The 21,144-nt window shown below is 37.3% G+C and overlaps 1 protein-coding gene across 2 annotated transcripts in view; it reads left to right on the plus strand.

Moving 5' to 3' along the window:
* The window catches only part of PCSK5 (proprotein convertase subtilisin/kexin type 5), a 230,746-nt gene that overhangs the window by 23,203 nt on the left and 186,399 nt on the right, over nucleotides 1–21,144 (plus strand). For both annotated transcript variants that reach the window (XM_066339931.1, XM_066339930.1), the window contains exon 2: nucleotides 1,777–1,881. In XM_066339931.1, coding sequence (XP_066196028.1) covers nucleotides 1,777–1,881 — 105 coding nt within the window. The remainder of the gene's footprint in view (nucleotides 1–1,776; nucleotides 1,882–21,144) is intronic.

Consider the following 21,144-nt stretch of genomic DNA (forward strand, 5'->3'; position numbering starts at 1 on the left):
TTCATCCCATTAATCATACCCTACGGCTCTGATCTATCCAGATGCATCTGCAATGCCTTTAGTCTCAAGAGGGTCAACAGCACCTCTCAGTTTGCTGTCATCAGCAAACATGCTAATGGAGCACTTAAATCCTATATCCAGATTGTTGTTAAATATATTGAATAGAGCTGGTCCTAGACTGAGCCCCAAGGAGCAACACTGTTGACTGGCCATCAGCCAGATGTAACCCAGCTCACTGCAAGTGAGCTCACCTGTGCTGTGGAGATGTGCCACTTGAGCTGGAATTGCCTTTCAGAGAGAAGGCAATAAAGGCATGAAAATTGCTCTATTACTGATATACTTTCATTAGTCTTAGACAAACTAATTTGTATTTAATTTATGATAAACTAAATTGATTTAACTGAATATCTTGGCATTTTTTCTTATGCTAGACATAAGTTACTCTTCCCAAAAATGAAGATATTGATAGACCACCCACACAGACTGGCATTAATATCCTAGGTCCAGGAATTCATTTAAATGGTTGCTGTATTCTATCAATATCAATATTTTCAATATTCTGTCAATATCAATATTGTAGTCTACTTTCATATTTTCTCAAGATTTTTGTTTTCTAATATTCTAAATATTCTTGGAATTTGAGAGTGACTTATTTCCAGTTCTCTTCAAGTCTTTACTGCTGAGCTCTTAAGTTTCCTGCATGTGTATTCTTATAGATGCAAATAAAGAAATCTGAGGGTTTTTTTAAGGTGAAAGTTTTCAAGGGTTGCTCCATCCTCTTTGGTGATATCATTCAGCTCTATTTGGAAAACCAAGCTTTTTTTATGAGGTCACTTTGAGTTTTAACTTGAAATGACAGTATGCTCGATTGTCCCTTTTTTGTTCATCATTGAGGAACTTGAAACTAAATTATTAAGTATCTTACAAGATTTGCAGTGCACTGTAGGTCAAATTCCAAATGAGTTGGAGAGGCATTATCCCAAAGACAAGGAGACTGAATGTTGGTTTGTGAGTGAGTGAAACTGAAGTTTCAAGTTAAAAATGAAAAATTAAAGCAGACATATTGATGACTCTGAAAAGGAGGATTTCTTTTTCAAACTGTAAAGGTCATCTCACTTTAGTATTTGTATTTCTATTGTGTACTGAAGGAATAGTAAGAAGCATTTTTATTACACCATTGTGAAATTTGCAATTTTGCATGCATTGATTTTGTACCTCAAATGAGTTATAGTCCTGTGAAGTTACCATTTCCATCTTTCTTTCTTCTACTTTTTGCTCTCATTTGACAGAATGGGAAAACTATTCCTGTTGTAGTTTGATGCTGTGAACATCCTTTTTATAATGTAATTATATAAATAACCAAGTCTAATTGGTTTCTAGTTGTGTTTTACAGTACAACTGAGCAAGCTAGATGGGATGCTTTTTAATAACCTTATAGCGATTTAATAATTTTTATACTTGCTGTTTGAGGACAGTTTGGATATAGATTGGTATAGAATTACCTAAAGTACTGCATATAAATTAAACATTAAAAAGGTAGATACAGCCAGACTAAGCAGCTTAGTTATAATCTTTGGTTATGCAGTTACTGCCTCAAGGATACTTCATCTACTTCATATCATATGTCATTCTTTTGAAAGATGATCAGTGGGTTCAAGTAACATTTCAGCACAGAGGAAATTGCATAATTTATAGACTTTCCAAAATGAAAACCAGGAAACCAGTTTCATTAAATTAAGTCTTCCACTCCTCTTTTTTTCTTTTTTGCTTTTACAGATTGGAACATTGAAGGACTACTACCACTTCTACCATAGTAAAACAATTAAAAGGTCAGTTCTCTCAAGTAGAGGTACCCACAGCTTCATTTCAATGGAACCAAAGGTAAGAAAATCCATGAATGTGTCTGAGGAAAAAGCCTTTGCATTTTTTATATGAAATGCTATACCAGAGGATATTCACCTGAATGGCATATAGCATTACAAGAATTATCCTATCTCTTTTCTAAGTTTCTGCTTCTCATTAAAAGAAAGTGAAGAAGATACCATGCTATTAAGTACGTGCTATTCTTGGAACATAAGGTCCACCATTATTCCTAGATGAGTACTTGAATTTTGATAATGCACTAATTACTCTGCTATGCTTATCTGCAAGACCACACGTAAGATTTATGTCTGCAGAACCTTTCTGTGAAACAACCAGCTTTAAAAATAAAAATGGGCAAGGTGAGTAGGTAACTGTCAATACAATTTAATTATTGGTTTATAGTTAATTATAATATCCTCTTGTATCCTACCTACAACACACTTTTGTTTAAATCCTTTAATTTCAATGATTAGCAGCTTCAATGATTAGCTATTCACAGGCTGCAGAATTGGATTGCCTCTGCTTTTCTTTTAGAAAAACAGTTTGGTGACGATCCCATTAGCTTTTCTTATCCTTTTCATGCAATGCAGTCTTACCAACAAGCCCCTGGGCCCCTGGTGTGGTAATAACAGAGCCAGGCTTTTTTAAATTATTGCATGATGAATGTTCTCTGTGAAGGATTCATCATGTTTTACTTAACAAATCATTTATGAGAAGTGAAAGTTGCTGGTGAAAGAGTTTGAACACTCTACAAATTGAGCATCATGTAGGAATACCTTCTGCAATCTGGAAAACTGTGTTTAGGTCTGAAGCTCCTCTTGAGGATGGGACAAGACTAGGAATGTACATAAAATGTGTTCAGTCATCCACAGATTAGGCTGAACTGCTTAAGCCTTTGAGAGCACCAGCATCTCTGCTGAGCAGTGTATAAAAGTGATCAGGGCTCAAATCTCTGTTCTCATGAGTACTGAAACCCACCATTCAAGCAATAAGCACTGCATGTAGAATAGGCAGAAATGCAAAAGGAAGGGGAAGTGTTCACATCTGCATCACTCAGTGCTGTTTCCATATGCACAGCGGTGGAGCGATTAACACACAAATGCACAAGTTCGCCTGCATGTACCACCATAAACTGTGGTGTTACACCCAGCTTCCAGGTAGTCCATCTGCACCTCTGGCAGGCAGTCCAGACTACTAAGGCAGAACACAGAAGAAAATCAAAATTATAATTTATTTATTATGCCATTTAGGTCTTGTCTCCAATCTGTGCTGCTGCTGGTATAGAATTTTTAATTTTTTGAACCATTGTTACATATCACTTCAATATTGAGAAGCTCCAGTGAGGGTTGTGCAAGGTACCCAGCCCTGTTAATGATTCTGTACCCAAAAAGAAGCAGATAATACCTAGACCAGGCAAGAAGTGTTTGTATGATTTACTTTGTGACTGCTTCACTGAACCTGTGGAATTCTTATGTTACTGCAGGCACGTCAACAAATGGGCATGTATTTGTAGCATAAGGACCATGTTGTCCTCTATGTGTATAACATTTAATGACTATTAAAGCAGACTGGCAATTTAATTACTCTATATGCTGGTTCTTTTAAAACAAAAGGTTTAATATTACATACAGCACTTTGCATTGCTGTGAGAATTTGAAAGGACGACACACTACTATATTTATGAGTGGAGTGGTATCTAATACCAATATTTGCTGTAGATTAGTCAGCATGGATATTTGGGAACAAAAAAGCACTGGGGTTTGTTTACTGCCCAAATAACTTGATGGTAATTAACTTAATGCTGTAAAAACTCTCCTGTTATGTGTACATGGAATTAACATGTTCTGTGTTGCTTCAGACATGGATCACTAATTTTTTACTCCTTTACAAAATTTTAAAGGATGGAATTCTGATTGAGTGGCAATTTGTTATGTAAATATAATGGAAGAAAATATGAAATTTGTTAATTCTGAATTATTTTCACTGATAGTGTTTGATTTCATTGTGTGAATGCACAATGAAAGATGTAGAACTAATAGAAAATCTTGTTATTGTGGATTTAAATGAATGAATTGCTTTGAAAATCTTTTGTTTGATTTTCTTCTTTTGGAAAAGCCTCTTGACACTGTTGTGAACAACATGACTAGATGCAACAGGAACAGAATAACTGCGTGTGGCACTTAACTGCTGCGGTCTAGTTGACAAGATAGGGATTGATCAAAGGTTGGACTTGATGATCTTTGAGGTGTTTGTTATTATTTTGTGATTCTGTGATAAACTGAAGACATGTGGATTGCACATTCTGACACTTTCCCCAGCATTAGCCTGTATTAATCTCATATTATCTGTATTTAGATGAAAAGGTAAAGGATATACAGTGTAACACAGTTTTGTCAATTGTCTTTATCGTCCTTACCTAGCAAAGCTATGTGTTGTCATTCAGTGAAGAAAAAGATTCAACACTTTTAGGAAGAGATGCACAAGAAAGGCTGTAATTTCCTTAACATAGACTGTAATGGAGAAAATTTGAGACATGGCTTTATTTGCATCATCATTCTCGACCAGTGAATAGTTGTGTGGTATTTTGCATGTCCTAATGGGAAAACATAGAAGTGGAAGAGGTCTCTGGATTTAAAGCAGAATGATTTGAAGCCAACTGAATGATATCTATTTACTGGGGTTTCTGGTTTCCCCAGCTGTTGTGCTGTTTGTGGTTGGCCTTTGGCAGGGGTCAATGAGAGCACCACACCATGAATCAAGAGCTTTTTTTAGCTTCAGAGTTTGCTCTGCGAAGTTATTTTGGTGATACTACAATGCATGAAACAATGGGAGTAGGGGCAAAAAAGTGGGAAGATGTACAGAATGAGTATATAAGTAGAAAGGTATCATGAAGTTTTAATTCAACTATTAAATAGTTGAGTGTATTGATGGTACACCATCTCTTGAAATGAAATTATTACAGCATTTCCAGGGCTGAGAAGAAAGAGTTTGGGTATGCCTCTGGGTTTGCTGCAGTGGTGAAATGAAGAGTCACAAAGTGGGAAACACTGCAAGCGATTATTTAACTCAGTCTGAAGGCTAGACTTTTCATCAATAAAACTGACAAAGGAAATCAGGTGGAGCTTAGTAAAGATTACAATTACAGTTCCAATGAAATGTGAAAGTTGAAGTGTCTGTGCATGACAGTAGTACATGTAAATTAATCGGACAGCAGAGCTAGAAAAACTATCTTTTTATTCTGAACTGTTACATAAGATGAAGAGTTTTTAGTGAAGAGCTGTGATAATGAAATTTATGACTCATATGGTAAAAAATATCCAGCTTTGGGGCATTAATGTTTCTTTATCAATCTCTACTAATATGGCCTCTCATATTTTTCTAATTTTAATGAATTACAGGTAGGTTTATTTGGAGTTTGAATCCTGTTGGATGGGTCATAGAAACATAAAAAATACAGAAAATAGAAACAGAAAGATTTGCAGTCTCACTGAAAAAAGAAGTAAGGCTACCTTAGCTTAAGGAGGATACTCTTCTTGAGCACAATTTTTGCAGTAGTGTCATGCCTTCGTCAACTCTACGACAAGATCAGAATACCTCGAAAAACATTTCTCCAAACACATATTTTACACAGCCTGATCTAACAGAGTGTAGTGGTATGATAGAGGGAGAAAGTCTTATCTTTGCCATATCAAGATGAACAGAACCCATGGTATCAGCATGTAAAATGATGGCAAGCATATCTTTGATGACACTAAATGGTATGGACTGTTTTCAGAGGTTAGGAAAGAAATGTCCAAAGCCTGTCCTTAATACTGGGAGGATGATTGTGCTCATGAGAGGGCAAAGGGGAGCAGAACTGTTGAGAGTGCTGAGTAACCTGGGGTTTTTAAAGCCATGGACTTAAAGCTTAGGGAAATTAGATGAGAATTATTATGGGTAAGGTGGTATTTAGTTTTTAAACCTTAGTGAACAAAAAGATTTTGTTAGACATGTAGGATAACACAACTATTAAACAGTGGGACCAGGTGTATTACTGATGTCTGCATGGTTAGCCATAAAAGGTACAAGCACACAGGACCAGGTGTATTACTGATGTCTGCATGGTTAGCCATAAAAGGTACAAGCACACAGGACCAAGGATCAATAAGATGCTACTTTGTTGCAAAATAATAGGAACTGTCATGCTATTTTCATGTTCAGGGTTTGACTGGAGGTTTAAGTTAGTTCTTAAATAATCCAGTATTTACCACTGAGGTCCCTTTAATTAATTACCTGAAAAAGCTTTTACATGAGCAATCCTTACATCTTAAACTTAGTAAAAATCAAGAATAAGTTTTTCTATTTTCAAGGAGCCTGTTATTGGATGAGTTAGAACATTAACTGAATCACAATGAATTTCTCTATGTCACCTGCCTCTGGAGTATTACTTAGTTTCATGTAAACATGAGTCCTACAACTTGGATTTTTTTTTTTCAGGGCTGTTTGAAATATGAAGTTGCTGCTCACTGATAAAGAATTCTAGTAGATCCTTCTGGCATTCGTGTTGTTCTAACTGTTCATTGTGCTGTAAATTTTGTACAAGTTGGTTGGTATTTTGTTTGCTTAATGGTAATTGAAACCTGTACTTACAGGGGTGAATGTTATATTAGTTTTAGTTTAAACTATATTCATCAGCAGCAGAAATCCATGGGAAATATGTGTTGCCTCAGGAAGAATCAAGAATATCTTTTGCATGATGAGGCTGCATCACACTTATTTTCATTCATCACTCAGTAATGACTGTTCAGCAGTTCAGAATGCACCTAGACCTAGAATAAAAATGGAGATAAATCCCAGTCAGTATAGCAATAAGTAGCTGTGTGTCGTAGCAGGGTTTTCCCTTATCACAGGATTCTCTGATAGTTCAAGTTGGAAGAAACTTTTTGAAAGTTTCTAGTCCAACCTGCCTGCAATGAGCAGGTACATCTTCAACTATACCAGGTTGCTCAGAGCTCTGTTTGTCCTGTCCTTGAATGTTTCCAGGGATGGGACACCTATCTGTTCACTCTGGACAATCTGGTCCAGGGTTTCACCACTCTCATTGTAAACAGTTTCTTCCTTCTATCTAATCTGAATCAACCCTTTCAGTTGAAAACCATTTCTCCTTGTCCTGTAGCAACAAGACCAGCTAAAAAGTTTGTCCCCATCTAATTCATCTCCTACACATACTGAAAAGCCTTAATAAGGTCTCCTTGGAGCCTTTTCTTCTTGAGGACAAACAACCACAGCTCTCTGAGCCTTTCCAAACAGGACTTCAGCCCACTAACCATTTTTTGGCCCCTCCCTGGACTCACTCCCAACAAATTTTCCTGTACTGAGGACTCCAGAGTTAGATGCAGCACTCCAGGTGGGTTCTGCACGAACCCAATACCTTCAATACCCCACCCTTTTTATCAAGTTTTTGCAAAATCACAGAAACCCAATGTTAGCCCACAGTGTTATTTCTTTCTCAAAAAGAACTCTGGTCAAAATCCTGACCCTTCTCCTTGGCATCCTGAGGTTTTTCAGGTTCCTTGCTCATCTCTTTACTATCTTAAGAAAATAATGCTATGTTAATAGTTTAAGAATATAATCCTGCAAAATAGTGTTTTTGTTTTTTTCCAGTGGGTGGGAAAGGAGGATTTAGTCCCTCATTTTCTGCATTAATTAGGAAGTGAGCCAGCTAAAATGCCTCAACTAATTGCCAGTTCTTTTCCAAAAGTTAACAATGAGATTGTCATTGCCAAGCAGCTCTGTAAAATGACTTGGCAAGTGAAAAATTGGAATCTAATCTAATCTTTCTTTTTAATGTACTTGAAACTAGATATATTGAGGGGACAAAACTCTTTTGAGGCAGATGCTAGCAAGTGATGAAATCATGATGAAATTATGTGAAATCATGATGAAAGGGAAATCTAAGTGTAGGTAACTGAATACAGAAATATATTTCAAGAAAAACATCCATATTCCCCAACAGTGAATACTTTTCTTTTCTAAAATTATATTACACTTAATTCCTACTGGTGATTTTTCTGCTGCTAGTAGAAAACATCAAAAGGTGATACCACTAGGAAGCTTCAATGATTATTTTTTGATTCTTTAGCTACAAACAGCAAATCAGTTATTGATTAGACACTAATGAATCCTTTGTTCTTCAGAAATCTATCTCATTAGTGTTACAATTAACTTCATTAAATGTTTCTACCTACTGTAAACAAATTAAGAGTAATTACCATTATATGACAAAATTTGCTGACCGAAGAACAGATACTTCCTCTTGTAGAAGCAATGGATTTGGCCAGTAGTGTAAAAAGAGAAGGCCGTATATATTCTTGTGATATTGGCTTTTTAGTTTTAGATTACAGTCACCCAAGGTTCATCCTTACACTGGTTTTGCATCCTCCACAGACAGAAAATTGTTCCCTTTGCAGAAAAGGAACACCAAAATTAAGGTTGCTCTTCTTCACAGTGAAGTGTTGGACCAGCTGCCAGATATCCCATTCCAGGACTCAGCAGTCTTTAGGGATTGTGGTAGAGCTGCTGATATGGTCTCTAGACTTCATGGTGCATGAAAAAAATGTTGCCTGACTCTAAAGTGGCAGGCAAGGATTCAGCAATCTCTCACAGAAGTAACTAAAACTTTCTGAATCAAAAAATTTTGCAGATTTCATTTGCCTCTTTGAGTTTGATCTATTTTGAGCCTTCTGGTTTTGCAGAGACAAAAGCAAAAGACCCCACATACATGCAATGACCTGGGCCTTTGCAAGGGACTCATGCTAGTAAGAGAAGAAAAAAAAATATAAATAGCCTATTCTGAATTTTGCAGACCAACATATGTCTTGAACATGGTAAGCCTCAAAGATTTAAAAACATTGGCTGGATTGTAGCTGGATTGTAGCTTAGAACTGTTTAAACCGTGGGAAATTTTTCTTATGAGAAATCATGTTCTTTTGCCTTTCATTACTTGGTGAATTTGGGACTTGTGGCAATAGGACTCCTTGGCTTTTGTTTTGTAGGGTGTGTTCTGTTTTTAAAATTCATTCCAGGAAATACATTGAGCAGAGATTTGGGTCAGTGACAGTATTTTCAACTATAGCCTAGACCTTGTTACAGAAACTTGTTATGGAACCTTCAAAAATATATAGAAGTATTCTTTAGGAATAATTGAGGGGAAAACTCCCTTCAGGGCATTCTTTTGCTATGTAGGCAACCAATTTCTGAAAGTTGGTGTTATGCAATGCTACATTCACATAGTAAGATGAAGATTCTAAATGTAATATTCTTCTTAAATTTCTAGGGTTTGGAGACAAAGTGGGGAAGAATATCTTGCACTTTTCCCTTCACTGTAACTAGAGGAACCTCAACAAAAACATATTTACATGTCTTAGGAACTAAATGTAGGGTTCATATGTGATGATAGTTACAATTTCTTGTGCATGCTGCTGGAGCTGCAGTGCTTATCCCAGCAATGGATAAATTCAGAAAAACATCTTACTAGACCTAACTGCATTTAGCATTTTATATCCTATTTTATAAAATAAAAGTATTTAAGGTACAGATAATTAGTTATCAATACTTCTTTTGGTTCCTTCCTTGCATTCTATAAGCATTCTAGAACAGGAATATCATAAATGCAAAGTTCTCTGTACATTAATGAAATCACAAAAACAAGGAGGAAAAAAACTTTGTCCATCCATTGCTTCATCAGAGACATAGTAGCATCATAATCATGGATTTAAAGTTTGGAGAAGTTATTTGAGCAGCATGCACTCCAGTATGGTGCAGCACACTATGAGAGTCTTCAGCTAGCAACTGATTTGAGCAGGGACTAACAGAAGTTGCAGATGATTTTGTTGAGAGTGCAAAAGGTATATGCAGCCTGCAGGATAACTAACTTAATTAGACATCGAGATGTGTCTTGGTTTTGATTGGAAGGGACCTTAAATCTCACCTCATTCCAGCTCCAGTTTAGATGCTTTCTAAAGTCTTTCAATTCTGGGATAAGATTTTCTCTGCACTTCTCTGTCAGAATGCTTTCTTGCTATCTTGCTAAATGACACATCTGTCTGGTTTGCTCTCCATTTGCAAGCTGGGATTGCTCATGTCACTCACAGTGGGACCACTAATGGAGGTACCTACAATGCATGTGAAGGCAGATCACACACACTTATGCAGCCTTATTTTGTAAGTGCAAATGCTGTTTGAGAACAAACACATGAACAAGAAACCCAAGGAAAATCGATTTGAAGCCTAAAAAGGAAAAAGTTGTTACATTCCTCATACAATTCAGGATTTTGCTAAAGGATTTTGCTCAGCCTTAATGATGGCAAAAGCAGTTTAGGTAAATATATGTGTGAGAAATTTAAAGCCTTAAGAAGACAATTCCCTCATAGCAGTAATAAACATCTAATAGCAGAGGGTTATAAACAAAATATATTAACAGTCCTTAGTCCTTAGATGCCAGTAGGTGTTAATATTTGAGTTTCTTTACAGTCCCAGTAAAGTAGTAGTTGCTCCTATGTTTTTTAGTGGCAAAGTGCATTTATAGGAGAAAAATTATAAGAAAACTACATGTTTTTATAAAAACAAGGAGAGTTAGTCCTCTAATTTTTTATCTGTATTCTAAGAGCCTGATAGTGAAGACAGCAGCTCTGACAGCTGCAGTGGTCTTATGTATGCTAAGTATGCTTAAGCGATTGTTAAAATCAGTTTGCATTGAGAGTGTTAAGAAAGACAGCAAATTTGTGGTTTGGCTACTGGGCTGTAAAATTGCTGGATGTCAGAAAGTGTCAGAAGAGGAGGAACTGAGGGGATCCTAGTTTTGAACTGTAGAAAGATGCAACTTTATGGAAGCAACTGATCTGGCAAGGCCAAATGCCAAAATATTAGCAGGGAGAGAGGGAGAAATTGAAAGAAAACACATTTTGGAAAGGCACATCTCAGAACTGTATAGAAATGTAACAGAATAGCTTCTACACACCATTTCCTGAGGAGACCCAGCTTCCTCTGATGTTGATGATACTGGTTGTATTGCAGGGCATTTATAGAGAAATGAATTACAGTTATTTTTTTCTCTCTCTTGCACTTGGAAAACATTCTGGCAGCAATGTATGCTCCTGACATAATAGATCAAGATATTTACACATCTGAATTCCTGCTTCTGACAAGAAGACAAGGACCATCATGTTTAATTCCAGTGGTTGTTATCTCACACATCTATTCTGAAAGATGGACAGCAAGAAATCATGAGACCCATAGATAATTTGTCATATCTGGGATTACTAACAGGTAATTGAAGGCAGGAAAAGGGAGATGGAAAGACATCCCTCCCCAAAACAAAGCAAAATTATCTCTCCAGTAGCCCATTTTTTGTGGTCCTTTCTTTTAGGACCATTTTGAAAGCCAATGTCACTGAAAAGCCACTTATCATCCTTGGCTGATCTGTTTTACTCTTAGCAGATACTTGCCAGCTTTAATGGTTCAGAGGAGGTTCCAGACAGCTGTGTCCTGTTTGCAGCTGTGCTGCTTGAATGTGTGCAGCCTTCATCATACAACTTAGCTCCTTCCTGCTTCTGACTCCCCACCTGCAAAAGGTGGGGAAATCTGGCAGTTGAATAAAAACTTCTGCAAGTAGCAAGTGCACACCAAGTGCTATGTATTTTTTTCTGTGGAATTGTATTTCTTTTGGTGTCACACATTGTATGAATCTAAGCAAAAATTTACTAGAATAAAATACTACTCCAAATCCATATAATCCACTTAAAGCAGTTGTGTCCGTTGGTGTGGTGATTATAACTTGTATATCCTGTGTTTTACCTATGTTACTGTTTTAAATTATTTTTCCCTTTTTTTAAAAAAGAAATGTTTATTTTGAAGGAGAGTAAATGCTGGCACTCTCTTAGGTGCTGAAGTTATATACAAATACCTATAAAGGCCAGAATATTGGTTTGACTTTACTTTTGTAAAGGATGCAGATTAAAAATTTCTTTTTAAGTAGCTTTACTAAACTCAAATAGCTTTACTAAACTTCACTGTATCATCTGTAGCTGTTTTAACAACTTTGTGTTTATATATACTTTGTGTTTTATATGTAACAACTTTGTGTTATAACAACTTTGTATAATGAAACCAGAATTTCTGGATTCCAAAGCTTTTTTGACTTCCAGGCTGTTCCTAAAAAACTAGTTCTCAAGAATTCAAATGCCACTATTCATAGTCTGTGAGATCAAAAGGAAATATTGTGATCATCCAGTCTAACCATCTTTTATTAGATGTCATGTGGCATCAGAATTAATTTCTACTTGATGCAGAGTGTAAGTTTTAGAAGTTTTTCCAATTTTAATTAAAAATCTACCAGCAATACAAATACTACGAAATTTTAAAAATGTTCTGGTTTTGCTTTATGTGCAGTTATTTAACTTCAACTTTCAGACTTTCTACATTCTTGTAACTATTTGTGAGTTTGAAGATTAATACTGTACAGCAGTTTGGTGACCTGCATATGTGTTTGGACTCTGTGACCCAAAAAACCAACTTCTCTCTCCTCAGCTAAGAAGACATCAAATACCACTTCCTTGTGGATCTGCTTTTCTATTTTCTCTTCATTATATTTGGGCTTCTTTCCCGGGTCCTTGCTATATTAACACATTTCCCTTGCCTTGCACGAAGGAAGCTAGCAGTGAAATTTGCAGCCCTGCTCAGTGCAGATGTTTGGTAAACTTGCTTGACATTACATGAGCCCAATTACACTCTGAAGGGCTAGTGTGAAGAAGGTATTTGGATAACTGTTGCCATTGTGAGAGACTGAGATATCATCTCTTTCAAATTTCACACTGTTCTGGCAAATAGTGGAAACACAGTCAGGTGAGTTTTAAGCTGTTGTCTGTTGCTAATGTACGTTTGTTTATGCGCTAAAGTCCAGTTTTGCATTCAGCTCTTTCTGTCAGCAGGTAAAGGAACTGGATGAATGATTAGAGATAAAATAATAGTAGTAACAGGAAGATTTATGAAAACCATTGCAGTTTTTGAATCTTCTGAAATGTCTTCCCTGATGAGAGAAGACATCTTCTGTAGCACATCTGAGATTCTATTAAACAAAACTAAAGTTTGTGCATTTCAGAAGATACATGTTTGTATATTTGAAGTTTATCTTGGTTAGAAAGAAGTTGTTTTAATAGTACAGAAAGTATTCCTAGACCTTAATCATATGAAAAAAAATACATTTATATTAGACCTTTCAAAGTTCTTTTATCCCAGTGAAAGTGTAGAAATAGCCATAGAGATTGCTATTGAATCAAATAAACATATGTGAAAGAAATTTTGTGAAGACTGTAGAGAACACACTGTAACCCTATAAGTCATGTGATTGGAGACCGAAAAGCTCTGGTCTATGCTATTTAAAAATCTATTCTATAAATCATAGCCATAGATATAACAATCTTTATTTTCTTTTTCTCAATTTGTAGTATGACAAGTGTTGTGAATTATGAATCCATAACAGAGTGACACACCTTAATTGCCAGAATGTGCACACAGACCATCCTGAAGTTGCAAAACAGTGATGTTACTCTTGGTTCAACTGGGGCTTTAAAATAAATGAAAGCAACCAGCAGATTTGTTAACCAAATCTAAACTTTATGTTATCTGATATGCAGAAATTGAGAGATATGGCCTCACTGGAAATGCTTTCAACATTCTGTGAGGTGTGCAGTTGAAAAAAACATTTGACTTTCTTTGGCCTACTGACAGTAGTAAAAGAAACTTCAGTCCTTTTACATTTGCCTGAGAGCTGGAGTGCAATGTTTTCTTAGGCTGGTCACATGTGTCTTTTGGGAAGTTTATATTGAACAGTGGTGATAATCATGTTTAACAGGGGCAGTTATCAATCTTTTAATAGCGGTGAAGTTGACTGACACCTGTAAGAATGAGTTTCAAGGCAGAAAAAGGCAGCTTGTTCCAAAGATAACTGCTCACAATTCTCCTATATTGACTTAAAGTGATAGATCAGAGACTAACAAAATAGCCATGAAACAGTGTTGTTCCCCAATGCTCAGCGTTGGGATCAACCCTGTTTCGAGTCTTCGTTGACAGCCTGCATGAAGGGATCAAGTACACCCTCAGCAAGTTCACAGATGACACCAAGTTGGGTAGGAGTGTTGATCTGCTGGAGGGTAGGGGGATTCTGCAGAGGGATCTGTACTCCTAAATCAATGAATCGGTTGAAGCCAATTGTATGAGGTTCAATAAGGTGAAATGCTGGATCCTGCCCATGGGTCACAACAACCCAGTGCAGCACTGCAGGCTGGAGAGGAGTGGTTGGAAGGCTGCCTGGTGGGAAGAGATCTGAGGTTGCTCATTGACAGTGGCTGAATATCAGTCAGCAGTATGCCCTTGGTGCCCTAGAAGGTCAGTGGCATCCTTGGCTTGTGTCAAGAACAGTGTGGCCAGCAACACCAGGGGAGTAACTGGTGAGACTGTACCCAAATCTTGTATTCCATTCTGGGTCCTTCACTTTTGTAGATATGCTGAGGCGCTGGAGCAAGTCCTGAGATGGGCAATGAAGCTGGTGAAGTCTCTAGAGAGTCGATCATATGAGGAGCAGCTGAGGGAGCTGGGGTTCTTTAGCCTGCAGAAAAACAGACTAGAGAAGATCTTACTGTTCTGCATAGCTACATGAAAGGAGGCTGTAGGAAACTGAGAGCTGGGCTTTTCTACCAGGTAACAAATAGCAGAATGAGAGGAAATGGTCTCAAGTTGTGCCAGAGGAGGTTTAGATTACATATATAAAAAACAAACAAACAAACAAAAAAAACCCCAAAAAACCCCACCAAACTACGCAAAGGTTTGTAAAGCATTGAAACAGATGGCCCAGGGAAGTAGTCAGTAGTATTTCTCTGGAGATGTTCGTAATCCCTGTGCATATGGTACTAAAGGTCATGATTTAATGTTGAACACAGCAGTGTGTCGTATTGGACCTTGTGTAAGTGATAGAAATAAGATGAGACACTTCAAAGTTTCAGCAAAAAACTTTGGCAAAAGCTGTACTTTATTTTTTAGTCTATTTTTATTTATTAGCCTATTTTTATACAATTTTCCAAGTCATCATGTTTAATTCTAATTGGTTAGTAACTTTCTTGCCACTGAATTCATTGGTTAGGTGTGTGTACGTGCTAAGGCTTTCTCTTTGCTCAGGTGTTTGCATTTTTTCTTTGTGGATTCTCAAGGGATAGACTTTCTTTTTCACAGATGCAAACTGCCTTCTTACAAGAATAGATTCTTATGCAAACTCATGATTCCATCTCACGGGAACATAACAGGCTAGCTGTTAGTTCCCCTGAAATAGCAATAAGGCCTGATTTTACAAGGCTTTTCTTTTATAAGGTTTTACCTATATGCAACAGTAGTGTTGGGTTGATAGTTGGACTTGATGATTTCAAGGATCTCTTCCAACATTATGATTCTATGATTCTAAATAAGAGCAATAATCAAGTTGTGCTACAAAGGCATCTGAAATGCCACAGAACTAGGGAAATGTAAAATATGCCACTAATACTTCCATAAAGTGTAAAACTCGACAAAACCCTAAAACTGAAGCTTAGTATAAGCACTTTGGCTCAGTTCTGAATTTTAAATACTACTTGTAAGTATATGCTATAAACAGGGTCAGCTTAGAAAAAAAATACTTTATCCTTTTCTTATGATTAGGGATAGACAGTAGCAGTAGAAGCACAATCAAATAAAGCCAAATGGGATCAAGTTTTCCTGTGATTTAAAGTACTCTGATCAGAAAATTGCTTAATTTGCTATTAGTATATGTTCTGTGATTGAATTTTTCCATGTCAGACTTAAGTGAAAAATTTCCTTGTAGACAAAACAACATTAAGCAAAAGTGTTGGAAATAGGCTGAATTATTCGTAATACTTTCTTACATTCTGTTAAGGTGGTTTTGGTCAGTGAAGAGTCTACTCAGGACATGTTAAACATCTATTCAAAGATGTTTACTTTGGTAGTCCAGTATACCACTGATGGATATTACATGTCACTTAATTGTGGAATACCTCTACTCTTTTACTAATTCTCAGTGGATTCTGTAAATGGCAGTTGAGACCACGGGGAAAGTCTTGACTGAATCAACACTTTTGGAATTACACTAGTATTTTTGACATTTGAATTTAGCTCTGTGGTAGAGATTTGTCTTCCTAAGATGTCATTAAATGAGCTAAGACCATCCTAAAGCAGCATATGCAGATGTCTGAAGGACTTACATGATTTATTACATGAGTTGAAGGGTTTACCTAAGGAAAAAAAAAAAAAACACATCAGAAATTTCTACAGTTTTTTTTAATATATATAATAATTGCCACAGTAATACACACATGAAATCCAAGATAGTTGAGCTGCCAGATGTTAGATTCCAAAGCTAATGAAGTTTAGAGAGCTCAGAGTTTTATCCTCTAGTGGACACTGCATCAGCCTTTTGGTTTATGAAGAATATGCAATTTTAGGCCTAAATTAGATGAAGTTGTGACATACTAGTTTACATCCAGAGTGATATTAACACTATATTGAAATTTGAAGATGATTACATTGTCCTAAGACTAGATATTTCTAGATACTAATATTGTATTTGATGATTTAAGTGGAGCTTTAGGTACTGTACAAAGCCGACCTATCAATTAGAGGTCTCTTAAAATTGTGTTCAAAACTGTGAGCTTGTAGCTCCTGACCCGTTCCAAAGTGATGTGTGTGACCTGTGGCTAAAAATTATAAACTACCTTGTGTAAACATAGGACTTGCTTTTAAGCTCATGCTGTAAAGACTTTTCTTCACTATTCCATGCCTGAGTTATTTTAGAAACAGACCGGAACATCCAAGCTGGTTAGGCCACTTCAGAGCTGAGGAGGGGAAAAGTCCCCAAAAGCTCTTTGCGTATGACATCTGGGGCTGGTGCTACTGGAAGCCACTGGGCAAGAGCCCAGGTTCCCTGAAATTTGTTCTCAGCTCTTGCACAAAGCTGCTGTGTGATTTCTATCCTGTAATTTTGAGCTGCTTTATGGTCAGCTGTGGCACAACGCACAAGAAGGGTGGAGGCTGGTCAGTGGCTGTAGCCACGTACACTCATCAGTTACTACAGCTGTGCCTGCAAGTAGAAAACCTGTCAAGACTTCCCTAAGAAGAGAAAATGTAGGTACTTTTGCCTGTGATTGTTCCCTGGTTTTCCAGTCATACAGAGATCCTGGCCAGCAACAAATATGCTGAGCTTCTCCAGAATTTCAGTGTGATGCTTTTGCCCTTCCCAGCAGCTCTGGCTGCTGTTAAACTGCCTTGGGACAGAGACTGTCTTCCTTCATCACTAGCCATCTTTTCTCTTCAGAATTTATTCCTCTACAGTCTTGTTCCTAAAGGAAGAAGACTTTTTTGCCACATAGTTTTAGGCTGGTACGTATGATTTATGTGAAGAGATTGTAGCTGTAGGGGTGGGAAGGCTACAAGGGAAAGCAAAGGACACTTCAGTTACATTAAAATACATAGCTGTGGATTCTTGTACCTCATGGATGTAGAAGGGTGGCTATACTACTGCACTTGATCACAAATATATAGTAAAGCAGATAGAAACCACTTAAGTCATACTAGGACTGGTTTGCTTTTCTGTGGCTAAGAGGTGGAAAAATGTGCATTGAATTTCAGCTTTGGTCCATGGGAGACACTGCAGTAGGTTGGCCTGCTGTTGAGCAAGATGTGTTTCTTTGGGCTTAAGTGGTAATTTCAAGGATTATCTGCTGTCTTTTCTCCTCTACTTTTCTGGGTTTTGCTCAGCCTGTATTAACATCTGTTTCTTGGTTTATCTTGCTTTTTTTTCAGAATGTGTAGCATAATAATGACAACTGCTTTGATTGTGGATTGTCATTGACCCTTGATGAAGAAATGCTTTCTTAATTAGCAAGAATACATCACATCACATTCCAGCATTGCTGGAATCAGTAACTTTTTATCTGACTTTAGATAAAATGTTATGATATCTGCAATCATTTTCTGTGGTCTTGGCCTATATCAACATTTACTTTACCAACTATCTTCATCTATTTTTATGGTGAAAAGTGGCTGTTGCTATTGTGAGTCAAAGAATAATAGATTAATAAAATAGCTGGGGTTTTAACTATGATCCAAAAAATGACATAAACTTTTCTTAAGACGAGTAGTCCAATATTTGCAGGTCTCACTTTTGTGACTGCAAATAGTTAGCAAGAGGTGTGTCAATAGTCTTCATTGTCTCTCCTGCACTCCAGAGTAATGACTTGGATCCCTTGCTCACTAACCTGGGTATGGCCCTTGGATATTAATATGTCCTTCTCACTGTAACCCTAAATCACTGACCTTTTGGTTTCTTTACAAGGTGAAATGCAAAACCAGAATGTTATCAAATGATACACTTGAGTAGAGCTGGTAGCACAGAAAACTTCATGACAGGACAACTAAGATGCTTACTTCTTTTGTTAGAAACATAGAATCATAGAATCATAGAATAATTTGGTTTGGAAAGGATAAATCATCTCATTCCAATTCTTCTGCTACAGGCTGGGACACCTTCCACTAGACCAGTCTGCTTAAAGACCAATCCAGCATGGCCTTAAACAGTTTCATGGATGGGGATCTCCACAGCTTCTGTGGGCAACCTGTTCAGTGCCTCACCACCCTCAGAGTAAAGAACATTCACTTTACCTAACATCCGATCTAAACCTACTGTCTTGCTGTTTAAAACTATTACCTCACATCCTATCACTATACTGACTCCGTGATAATGAGACCTTTCCCATCCTTTTCATAAGTCCCCTTCAACAACAGGAAGATTGCCATAACATCTCCCCAAAGACCTTCTCTAGGCTAAACAATCCCAATTGTCTTCTTTAGCAGAGGTTCTCCAGCCATTTGATCATCCTCGTGGCCCTCCTTTGCTTGTCTTGTGTGGGAGATCCCAGGGTTGGATGCAGCACTCCGGAGACTAAAGTAGAGAACTGTCTTTTGACATAGCATAGCATACGGTTGGCTTTTTGGGATGCAAATGCTGGGTCATGTCCAGTTTTTCATCCACCCATATGCAGAGCTGCTCTCAATCCACTCATTAAACCTGTATTGAGTTATATGATTACCCTGACCCAGGTAGAGGATCTTACACTTGGTCTTGTTTACCTAACAAGTCTGTCAATGTCTCTCTGGGTGGCATCCTGCTAAGACAAGAACTGTTGGAACAATTTTTTTTCTGGTAGCCTATTCATATTCTGTCTCAGAGTGTGCTATCCTCACTTCTGTCCTTTTGTAGCAGGGTCTTTCAGAACTGACACGTGTGAGTGTTGAGGGTCCTTAGGCAAGTAAAGAATACTTCGAAGTATAACAGATGCAGCGTGAGACCATCTGACTGAGAGGGATGATGCCTGTCCAGAGCAATCTGTCTGTAGACAAACTCTGAGTAACAGTGCTGCATTGCTGTTCAGTGCCTGTTTCCCATATGATAAGGTAACCCCTTTTCTGTTTACTGTTAGATCTGTTTACTGGGGGATACCTTCCATGTCCTCTGTCTGGGTTTTCACACTTTTTTTCTCTTTAATCTGTAGTGTTCCTGTGGCACCTCCTTTCATGTTATCTAAGGCGGAATTTCCGGTTTCTTCTTACAGGTGTAGGACAGATGGAGGTGAACGAGGCAGTACAAAAGTTACAGTTTCAGTTAGGGGTGCCACCTTCAGGATATTTTCTTCAGACTGCAGACCCACACCTTCACAATTAATTTTGTTGTAGAAGTCACCGATTGTGGTATGAAATTTATAACTTACTTCAGAGTTAGAAAAATTTTTCACCCCAAGCACGTTTTCCTCAAAATGGAAAGGATTACACCTTCAGCTTGCCTGTAACTTCTGCTGTATAGTAATGGCATTTTCACATATTAGATGGAGGTGACTAATTTTTAATAATATTGAAATGTTTATTCAAGCAGAGCCTCTCATGATATATTTGAAAAAAATTCTCTTTTACAACAGTGTTTGTATGTTAAAAATCATGCTGCTTTGATAAATTGGTGGGGTTTTTTTCCAGCATATTAAGTCTTTTTTCATTTCTCAAACTTTTTATCTTCACAGTTCGTACCTCTTGGTGAGGGAGATCTTACTTCAACATACCTACAATGGGTTTTTTTTCCCCAAGAATTCTATTGAATCAATGAGGCTGAAAATGGTAGAAAGTAGTTTTGATTCACACCGAGATGACATTTCATTTCAAATTTTGGCACTTAAAGAGAGAAAAAGAGTGCTTGAATTACCTCAGAGCAGCTTTATTGCCATAGCAGTATTCCATGCAGGTCCGTGAAGAAGAGCTGCATCATGCGCAAAACAATGCTGTGAGTACTGAATTGAGGAGACTGAAAATGGTAATTTTTCAAATTAGTTTGGTCTCCATTCTGGCTTGGCTTTGATTTCTAGACACTCGGGAAATGGAACTTTGAGGCTGAGGTCAATGGGAAATTGTTTTTTGTTACCTCTCAGTGACTTCATGAAAACGTTAAAATGAACTTCATTGTTTGCATAGACTCATCTTTTGGCAAGGAATGAGATTCTGTATAATTAATTAGTCCAGAAATAATCTTTTTACACAACTGAGCTCCTTTCATACAGAATCAAACAAATCCGAAATATACCAAGCATTCTACGTTCTATGTGGATGAATACCCATAAAATACTCAAAGGTGATATGTATTACAATACTAATATAACTTCCTAGTCTTGACCTTGTTTTCATTAATATAACCTAGTGATTATACAATGTAAACTATTCCATTTAAGTAGCAGTGATATTTTTCGTAAACAAAGTTGTATGCATTGACTTGTCAGATGACTATATTGTCTTCCAGTGATGATTAAGTTCTCAAAGGTTGTATCAATATAACCTCGTAATAGAATCAATTAATCAGCAGGTCTCAACAACATGGATTTGCTGAATGCCTCCCAGGCAAAGCTATAAGTAGGACTGTGATCAGGCATGCCAGGACGTTTTAGGTTACTCTGTTCAGTATCCTGTCTCCCTCATAGCAGTGTGTGGTCACTGAGAGGGATCAGTTTGACTTCCCCCTTTCACTGATGTGGTTACCTACACTATTCAAAATGACTCCTAATGTTTTACACCAGGTTTGTCTAGTTTGAAGAAAAGGAAAGTGAGAGGCAACCTCATTGCCCTCTACATCTTCCTAAGGAGAGGATGGAGAGAGGGAGATGCTGATCT

Source organism: Sylvia atricapilla, chromosome Z, assembly GCF_009819655.1.
Source record: "Sylvia atricapilla isolate bSylAtr1 chromosome Z, bSylAtr1.pri, whole genome shotgun sequence".
NCBI lineage: Eukaryota > Metazoa > Chordata > Aves > Passeriformes > Sylviidae > Sylvia > Sylvia atricapilla.